A 10,308-nucleotide genomic window follows, 5' to 3' on the forward strand; every position below is an offset into this window, starting at 1 on the left:
GTTTGATTAGTAAAATGTAATAAGTAATCACAATGCCCCAATCATTTTTTTGTTTTTGTTTCTTAAGAATAACAATATTTTCAGTGAAGATGGAGAAAAGACAATCCAGTAGACGATCCGTCCAATTACAATTTTTCGTCTTGTTTATTGTATTTATTTTCGTAGTTGCATTATACTCATACAATACACAACACACATTACACACAAACACACACGCGCGCGCGCACATAGTTTATTTATTGCTTTAAACAGTATCTTACATTTTATGGGATGCAAATACTACACCGATTTCTTATTTTCACCTGCAGTTCTCAACTTGTATGTAATTTCGATCCATACAAGACTTTTGCAAAAAGAAAAAAGAGACAATTCATTTTATTGTCCATGAAATTCCTGCACTTACCTTGCAAGGTGCAATTGGATATTGATATATTATATATTTTTTTCTTTCTTGAATAAAAATAATTGTCAACTGTGAATACTAGAAACATGTTCTACTGCAGAGACAACACACTGCGTGACTCATTTGGAAACAAAACGAAAAACTGGACTCTGAAAATATGTTTTCAGATCATTACCCAGTATACTTGCAACTGAGCTCTGGCGCATTCCACAGCAAGATACCCCACTATAGCTCTGGGGCATTCCACAGCAAGATACTCCAGTATACTTGCAACTGAGCTCTGGCGCATTCCACAGCAAGATACCCCACTATAGCTCTGGGGCATTCCACAGCAAGATACCCCACTATAGCTCTGGGGCATTCCACAGCAAGATACTCCAGTATACTTGCAACTGAGCTCTGGCGCATTCCACAGCAAGATACCCCACTATAGCTCTGGGGCATTCCACAGCAAGATACTCCAGTATACTTGCAACTGAGCTCTGGGGCATTCCACAGCAAGATACTCCAGTATACTTGCAACTGAGCTCTGGGGCATTCCACAGCAAGATACCCCACTATAGCTCTGGGGCATTCCACAGCAAGATACTCCAGTATACTTGCAACTGAGCTCTGGGGCATTCCACAGCAAGATACTCCAGTATACTTGCAACTGAGCTCTGGGGCATTCCACAGCAAGATACCCCACTATAGCTCTGGGGCATTCCACAGCAAGATACTCCAGTATACTTGCAACTGAGCTCTGGGGCATTCCACAGCAAGATACTCCAGTATACTTGCAACTGAGCTCTGGGGCATTCCACAGCAAGATACTCCAGTATACTTGCAACTGAGCTCTGGCGCATACCACAGCAAGATACCCCACTATAGCTCTGGGGCATTCCACAGCAAGATACTCCAGTATACTTGCAACTGAGCTCTGGGGCATTCCACAGCAAGATACCCCACTATAGCTCTGGGGCATTCCACAGCAAGATACTCCAGTATACTTGCAACTGAGCTCTGGGGCATTCCACAGCAAGATACCCCACTATAGCTCTGGGGCATTCCACAGCAAGATACTCCAGTATACTTGCAACTGAGCTCTGGGGCATTCCACAGCAAGATACTCCAGTATACTTGCAACTGAGCTCTGGCGCATACCACAGCAAGATACCCCACTATAGCTCTGGGGCATTCCACAGCAAGATACTCCAGTATACTTGCAACTGAGCTCTGGCGCATTCCACAGCAAGATACTCCAGTATACTTGCAACTGAGCTCTGGGGCATTCCACAGCAAGATACTCCAGTATACTTGCAACTGAGCTCTGGCGCATTCCACAGCAAGATACTCCAGTATACTTGCAACTGAGCTCTGGCGCATACCACAGCAAGATACCCCACTATAGCTCTGGGGCATTCCACAGCAAGATACTCCAGTATACTTGCAACTGAGCTCTGGCGCATTCCACAGCAAGATACTCCAGTATACTTGCAACTGAGCTCTGGGGCATTCCACAGCAAGATACTCCAGTATACTTGCAACTGAGCTCTGGGGCATTCCACAGCAAGATACTCCAGTATACTTGCAACTGAGCTCTGGCGCATTCCACAGCAAGATACCCCAGTATACTTGCAACTGAGCTCTGGGGCATTCCACAGCAAGATACTCCAGTATACTTGCAACTGAGCTCTGGCGCATACCACAGCAAGATACCCCACTATAGCTCTGGGCATTCCACAGCAAGATACTCCAGTATACTTGCAACTGAGCTCTGGGGCATTCCACAGCAAGATACTCCAGTATACTTCAGTATACTTGCAACTGAGCTCTGGCGCATACCACAGCAAGATACCCCACTATAGCTCTGGGGCATTCCACAGCAAGATACTCCAGTATACTTGCAACTGAGCTCTGGCGCATTCCACAGCAAGATACCCCACTATAGCTCTGGGGCATTCCACAGCAAGATACTCCAGTATACTTGCAACTGAGCTCTGGGGCATTCCACAGCAAGATACCCCACTATAGCTCTGGGGCATTCCACAGCAAGATACTCCAGTATACTTGCAACTGAGCTCTGGGGCATTCCACAGCAAGATACTCCAGTATACTTGCAACTGAGCTCTGGCGCATTCCACAGCAAGATACCCCACTATAGCTCTGGGGCATTCCACAGCAAGACACCCCAGTATACTTGCAACTGAGCTCTGGCGCATACCACAGCAAGATACCCCACTATAGCTCTGGCGCATTCCATAGCAATATATGGTTTGTCGAACTGTATGTTTACTGCATGGATAAGTCAACATTTTATTATTTCTTCATTTGAAAAGGCTGGAGCGCAGCGCCAGACAGCGGCGAATGTCTTGAACTTATGAAATCATACAATAAATAACAATCCCCAAACACTTTTCTCTGGGTATACCAGTACTATGGTTTAGCAAAATATTTTATTGCTTTTACCCGATGTTTTTATTTCCACATAAGAACAATGACTTTTACTCAAAAATACATTTCTATCTCACTCCTAGGTTCATTATTCTCCTCCGTGAAGAGGCAGTTCTTTAAGAATTGTTGTAGGCTATACAGTATCAAAAAGTTGAGTTTGTGAAATCAATATTGATAATATGATATAATTAAACATTACCGATTTCATTACAAGAAATGTCCATAATGACACCTGATACTTCATACTTTAAACCTGCGTCGTTAACTGCAATGTAGACTTTCGGATCTCGTACAAGCATTAGTTTTGAGTTAGTTATATTTTGATTCTGTCCAAAATCACTCTTAGCGTCTAAAGTGGTCAAATTGCTTTGTGACAAATCACAACATTCAATAGCCGGGAATTTTTTGAGACTACCAATAAAACATCTGTGACGCTTACAGCGGCAAACTGATTTTTGACAAATTACACCATTCGATAGCCGGGGATATTTAGAGACTACCCATAAAACATATGTGACGCTTACAGCGGCAAACTGATTTGTGACAAAAAACACCATTCGATAGACGGGGATATTTAGAGAATGTCCATAAAACATATGTGACGCTAACAGCGGCAAACTGATTTGTGACAAAAAACACCATTCGATAGCCGGGGATATTTAGAGACTGTCCATAAAACATCTGTGACGCTTATAGCGGCAAACTGATTTGTGACAAATTACACCATTCGATAGCCGGGGATATTCAGAGACTACCCATAAAACATTTGTGACGCTTACAGCAGCAAACTGATTTGTGACAAAAACCACCATTCGATAGCCGGGGATATTTAGAGACTGTCCATAAAACATATGTGACGCTTACAGCGGCAAACTGAGTTGTGACAAATTACACCATTCGATAACCGGGGATATTTAGAGACTAACTATAAAACATCTGTGACGCTTACAGCGGCAAACTGATTTGTGACAAAAAACACCATTCGATAGCCGGGGATATTTAGAGACTGTCCATAAAACATCTGTGACGCTTACAGCGGCAAACTGATTTTTGACAAATTACACCATTCGATAGCCGGGGATATTCAGAGACTGTCCATAAAACATCTTTGACGCTTACAGCGGCAAACTGATTTTTGACAAATTACACCATTCGATAGCCGGGGATATTCAGAGACTGTCCATAAAACATCTGTGACGCTTACAGCGGCAAACTGATTTGTGACAAATTACACCATTCGATAACCGGGGATATTTAGAGACTAACTATAAAACATCTGTGACGCTTACAGCGGCAAACTGATTTGTGACAAAAAACACCATTCGATAGCCGGGGATATTTAGAGACTGTCCATAAAACATATGTGACGCTTACAGCGGCAAACTGAGTTGTGACAAATTACACCATTCGATAACCGGGGATATTTAGAGACTAACTATAAAACATCTGTGACGCTTACAGCGGCAAACTGATTTGTGACAAATTACACCATTCGATAGCCGGGGATATTTAGAGACTGTCCATAAAACATCTGTGACGCTTACAGCGGCAAACTGATTTGTGACAAATTACACCATTCGATAGCCGGGGATATTTAGAGACTACCCATAAAACATCTGTGACGCTTACAGCGGCAAACTGATTTGTGACAAAAAACACCATTCGATAGCCGGGGATATTTAGAGACTGTCCATAAAACATCTGTGACGCTTACAGCGGCAAACTGATTTTTGACAAATTACACCATTCGATAGCCGGGGATATTTAGAGACTGTCCATAAAACATCTGTGACGCTTACAGCGGCAAACTGATTTGTGACAAATTACACCATTCGATAGCCGGGGATATTTAGAGACTGTCCATAAAACATCTGTGACGCTTACAGCGGCAAACTGATTTGTGACAAATTACACCATTCGATAGCCGGGGATATTTAGAGACTGTCCATAAAACATCTGTGACGCTTACAGCGGCAAACTGATTTGTGACAAATTACACCATTCGATAGCCGGGGATATTTAGAGACTACCCATAAAACATCTGTGACGCTTACAGCGGCAAACTGATTTGTGACAAATTACACCATTCGATAGCCGGGGATATTTAGAGACTACCCATAAAACATCTGTGACGCTTACAGCGGCAAACTGATTTGTGACAAATTACACCATTCGATAGCCGGGGATATTTAGAGACTGTCCATAAAACATCTGTGACGCTTACAGCGGCAAACTGATTTGTGACAAATTACACCATTCGATAGCCGGGGATATTTAGAGACTGTCCATAAAAAATCTGTGACGCTTACAGCGGCAAACTGATTTGTGACAAATTACACCATTCGATAGCCGGGGATATTTAGAGACTACCCATAAAACATCTGTGACGCTTACAGCGGCAAACTGATTTGTGACAAATTACACCATTCGATAGCCGGGGATATTTAGAGACTACCCATAAAACATATGTGACGCTTACAGCGGCAAACTGATTTGTGACAAATTACACCATTCGATAGCCGGGGATATTTAGAGACTACCCATAAAACATATGTGACGCTTACAGCGGCAAACTGAGTTGTGACAAATTACACCATTCGATAGCCGGGGATATTTAGAGACTACCCATAAAACATCTTTGACGCTTACAGCGGCAAACTATAAAGCGGCAAACTGATTTGTGATAATTTACACCATTTGATAGCCGGGGATAAATTAGCCATAAAACATCTGTGACGCTGCTTACAAAGCCAAATTAATTAATGACTAATTACATTTCATAGCCGGAGATATTTTAAGACTGACCATAAAGCATACGTGATGTATACGACAATTTTAAATTGATTTAATTACATATTACACCAATAGATAATCGGGTATCGTTTCATAAAACACAAAACATCTGACGCATACATTGGTCAAATAAAAATTTACCACATTCATAACCGGTATAATTTGATTCTGAACCTAAACCAAAAGTTAAAAGTAGAGCAGCGCAGCGTGAGTTGTTTGGTATTTTTGAACTTGACGATAATAACTTAACTGGCTTCTATTTTGATATTGCTCTTATAACAACAATCGATATGTTGTATTGGTTACTCTGAAAAATCACACATATTTTAATACTTCACTGCTGAAATAATCAAAAAGCGTACACTTTAAAAGAAAAAACAAACGTTTGGGTGCGTACTAAACATACATTTAAAATAAAACATCTCCCATAAATCTAAAACAAAACTTAAGGGTTTACATGTGTTTAAAGTTTAAAATCGTTCTGATGGGATAAAACTCAAAATAGTTTCACTACACCCGGCTTAAGTCGGAGTTGCAAGCCCCTTCCTTCTCTGTGGATTACGGTTTGAATGGATCCGCTCCCGATGTTTTTTTGTAGGTTTAGAAACACCTTATTTACAGCACATTGTGTGTTTTGTGTTCTTTTAGACTGGATGGGCGAAATAATATTAATAGTTGCCTAAAGGCTAAAGCATAACTTTCCCACACAAGTTACAAAAATCATCGACTCTCGCTAATATCGAAATCGCTCAATCTTAATTCACTATTATTTAAATCACTCACGGAGGGTTAACGTTTTACTGGCGGTAGACATCGGTAAATCGTTTATAACTTACGAATAAATTGTCAGGAGTAAAATTCAAAAGGTTGCCACGCCAGTGTTTGGACACATGATTGAAACTGTGACATTGACTTCCTTTATTCAACGGGTGCTCCATTTCCAGTCTTGGAATAATTAAAATCGATTATGAGTGATTAGCGTTTCCATGTTTTATACATGAATAAATATTTGTAATCATTGTCTACAATATTGCTAACGATCACAAACCGGTACAGTAACTACGGTTAATCATCCAATGAATCAGTCGGGCAATTTTATTGTTTTCGATCCAATGGATTTTCAAATTGGAAATGCAGATTGGATGCAATTCTGACCCGAACAGATTTTGTTAGCTATTGTGCTGAACATAATATTTACTGTTTGAAAGGGTTATCTCGTGGTGTGGGTAGACGGACAGTTTATTGGTTTGGCATTGATATATCGTGTGACGGAATTTGTTCGAAACAAATAAAGAGATAATGAGTGCGGTTTGCTTTAGTTCGCTCAAGAATGAATTTCTCGAAGAGCAGAATGGCAATTTGAGTTCGGTGTTTCGTCCTACATGTATACCAAAATAATAAGTGTAGAATGTGGATAGCATTAAATGTTCTCGCCCAAACTCCACGGCGACAGATTATAGCTAGAGATCTACCTGGGGGAGGAGGCGTCTCGGTTCTCGTCCGGGAAGCGATACACATATCGTTGTCTACAGGAAACTTATCACAGTGGAACATTTCCGGCCAGGGGAAACCGTAAGTCCGCATGCGGCCCTCGCACCCGCGGCGCACTTTCTCGCAGAGGCTGCGGCAGGGGTAGATGGGATGGTCGAGGCAGACAGGACTGAACAGCGAGCAGAGGAACAGCTGGGTGTCGGCGTCACAGTGCACGTTCTGGAGTGGCACCCAGGACACGGCCTGCTGCGTGGCCTCCAGCACCGTGTCGTGTTCCAGCAGGTTGGGCAGTCGCATCTTGTCGTAGCCGATCTCGCGGCAGAGTGACAGGTTGCGCGGGATATCGACACAGGTGTGTTGTTGAGGGGCGCGGTAGTACGCCAACCCCAGCGAGCCCGTCAGAGTTGCTGTCGCGGTCGCGCAGCACACGGACACGCACACGCACACGCACACACACAGCACCGAGAGCAACGTCGGTGGCGGCGGCATCTCTCGTCCCGGAGACACACACACTGCCTGGCGCTCGCCTCCTACTCCTCGACAGTCTGTACTCGCCCCCCACCAGCACTCCGGGCACTCGGCGACAATCCGATCCTCTCTATCGACAACACCGATTGTTAATATCGATTGTCGAGTGGTTTCTCTTAGACAAGATTCTTTAGACAAAAGCTGTGAAATTATATAGGCAACACGAAATAACCAATCAAATTTAAGAGAAGTAGATTTTTTTGTTTTTAAATCAAACGATTTTATTCTATACTTGTGTATAATAGTTTTGAGCGTTTCATTATTTACGGAATATAATTACTTAATAAAACCTAATAATATCCTACAAAAATTAAAAAAATACGGATAATAATAGTTTGAAATTGTGGGCACGAGGTTTTTAAAGCCCAAACGTGAGCGCCTGCAAAATTAAATTTTTATTTGCCCAAACATAACTGTTATGTAGTAATTAATAAAAAGAGATCCTAAATATTGAAAAGCTCTCACACACCCCTACTTGACATAAAATTCAAAATACTTGATACATTAAACATAAGAACGTTAGGTGGCCAGTACGAACATTCTGAACACTATTTTCTGACCAGTACGATGTATTAACTAATGCTCATTTAAAGATTCAGCAGCGTTTGAAAATCTTGCGTTTCTCTCTCCTTCATTGTTTTTATCAATTTGCATACATGATAAGGGAATTAAGCGATGGTGGACAGGATTTTTCCACTCTGGCTCTCCCAATCACTAATTAGATACTCTAATGCAAATAGTTACAGAAGTTTCTCGTTGAAAAAGGGTGATAAGCGAATCGCTTCTGCTTTGAATGCTCGTGACGGTGGAGACCTGCTATTTACGAATCGCCTGTGAGAGAAAGTGGTGGGCCAAAGCGCTTCTCAATTCGACTGACAGTTTTAAACTCACGGAGAGCCCAAATATCACCGTCTTAACAGCTCGACGGGATTCTGCTTCACTTGAAACTCCAGTTCGGGATCCTATCCGGAATTAACTGTCTCCATACAAAAATACAAACAAGAGGGAATACAAATCTGAGACTGCTGCACGCGTAATCACAATCAGTGAGCTTTTCGATAATTTGATGCTGTCTTTCTTCTTGAAGCTATCCTATATCTTGCGAACTGTCAACAATCTGGCAAACTGATAACAAGATAAAGAATCCAAATTTCTAATAGTTGGTCGTTGGTCGATTAAGCTTCGACCAACCACAATAACGCTTCGTCTCTTTCAATTCACCTATACAGACGAATGCTTATTATTGGCAGTTTCGGTTTAAAATCTGTTCCTTGAAGATGGCTATCCACAGCGAGTCCAAAATATTACAAAAAAGTACTTTTTCAAAGCTGTATTCATATAAAACTATGAGTATAGTGATAAATTTTTGATAGTTGCATATCGATGGCTTTAATAATTTAAGTGAAATTTTCAGGAGGTATTCAATAACGACTGATCAGTGAGTGTATTAATTTAAATTTGCAATTATAAAAAAATTCGCATCATATTTAATAAGTTTTCCACATAAAAATAATTTACAATTTAAAATCGAAATATGGAAGCCTGTTTGGAACAGGCGAAAAAATTGAAATGTAATGTGTTGTGTGTTGTATTGTATTGTAATGTTTGAATTGAATGGTTTTTTTGTGCTAGCAATTTAGTGTGCGCTGTGGATTTTGAACCAGTGCGAGATGCTAGTGTGTCAAGTACCAGCACCAACACCCGCGGTCGAAGTACTCTCGCAGGCCACCTACAGACAACAATCAGCCTTGTCTCGTATTGTGCTGGCATTGGAGTGCTGACTTTCTCAATTTGTTAAATTCAAGGCCTACATAAAGTTGTATGTTACTCGGCACCTTAGCGTTAAATGTTATCTACTGATGTTATCTACTGATAAAAGTTATGTTTCCTTTCTAAGCAGTGCATAAAATAGAATTTAACTTAAAGAGTGTAATTAATCATTTAGAGAAGTGAGTTACATAATTATATATATATATATATATATATATATATATATATATATATATATATATATATATATATAGTCATTCCTCTAAAAACATCATCGTTTTTATCACGAATGTGTTGATGCAGGAACAGAAAATATAATTTCCCATTTAATTTTCAACAATTTTTATAGTTATTATAGACTAGGACCTTAACCTTTCAAAGAGTGCCATTGTATAATATTTGCTTTAAAAATAAATTGCATTATTAAAATAAAAAGTATAAAGTTAACACGACAATTCTTAAATTAACTGTCAAATGTTTCTGACCAAACGATTCAGCATCTGTTTCCATTAGTATTGAAAAACACAACACTCTAAAATATAATAATAATGATGCGCTGTACCCTTAAAATTGTCACAATTCGTGTGTTTTGTATAAAAATGATATCTCATCAAACCATTACTAATAATGATACGCCAATCATCATTACTTGGTGTGGCATCTAAATGCCATTAATAATGCATTATTAAAAACACATTTATGCATGCTTTATTTAATACACAACCAGTACAATTTCTTTTCGCAGTTTCTGGGATGGTACAGTATTTCAGGATGCACTTCAGGACATCCTCGTCACCCAAAAACCTCATATGGTACTTGTAGATGATCCCAAGAACGTGACGTGGAATCGAAAATTAATCCACAGACTGTTCAAGATAAAAATCATAAAC

At 40.4% G+C, this 10,308-nt stretch overlaps 1 protein-coding gene across 1 annotated transcript in view; it reads right to left on the reverse strand.

The window, feature by feature from the left end:
* LOC124369886 (secreted frizzled-related protein 5-like) overlaps window positions 1-7,670 on the reverse strand; it is a 66,117-nt gene extending 58,447 nt beyond the window's left edge. The window contains exon 1 of the mRNA XM_046828026.1: window positions 7,102-7,670. Coding sequence (XP_046683982.1) covers window positions 7,102-7,609 — 508 coding nt within the window. The 5' untranslated portion in view covers window positions 7,610-7,670. The remainder of the gene's footprint in view (window positions 1-7,101) is intronic.
* Window positions 7,671-10,308: the final 2,638 nt, after the last annotated feature.

The sequence above is a fragment of the Homalodisca vitripennis genome, chromosome X, assembly GCF_021130785.1.
Source record: "Homalodisca vitripennis isolate AUS2020 chromosome X, UT_GWSS_2.1, whole genome shotgun sequence".
NCBI classification, from domain to species: domain Eukaryota; kingdom Metazoa; phylum Arthropoda; class Insecta; order Hemiptera; family Cicadellidae; genus Homalodisca; species Homalodisca vitripennis.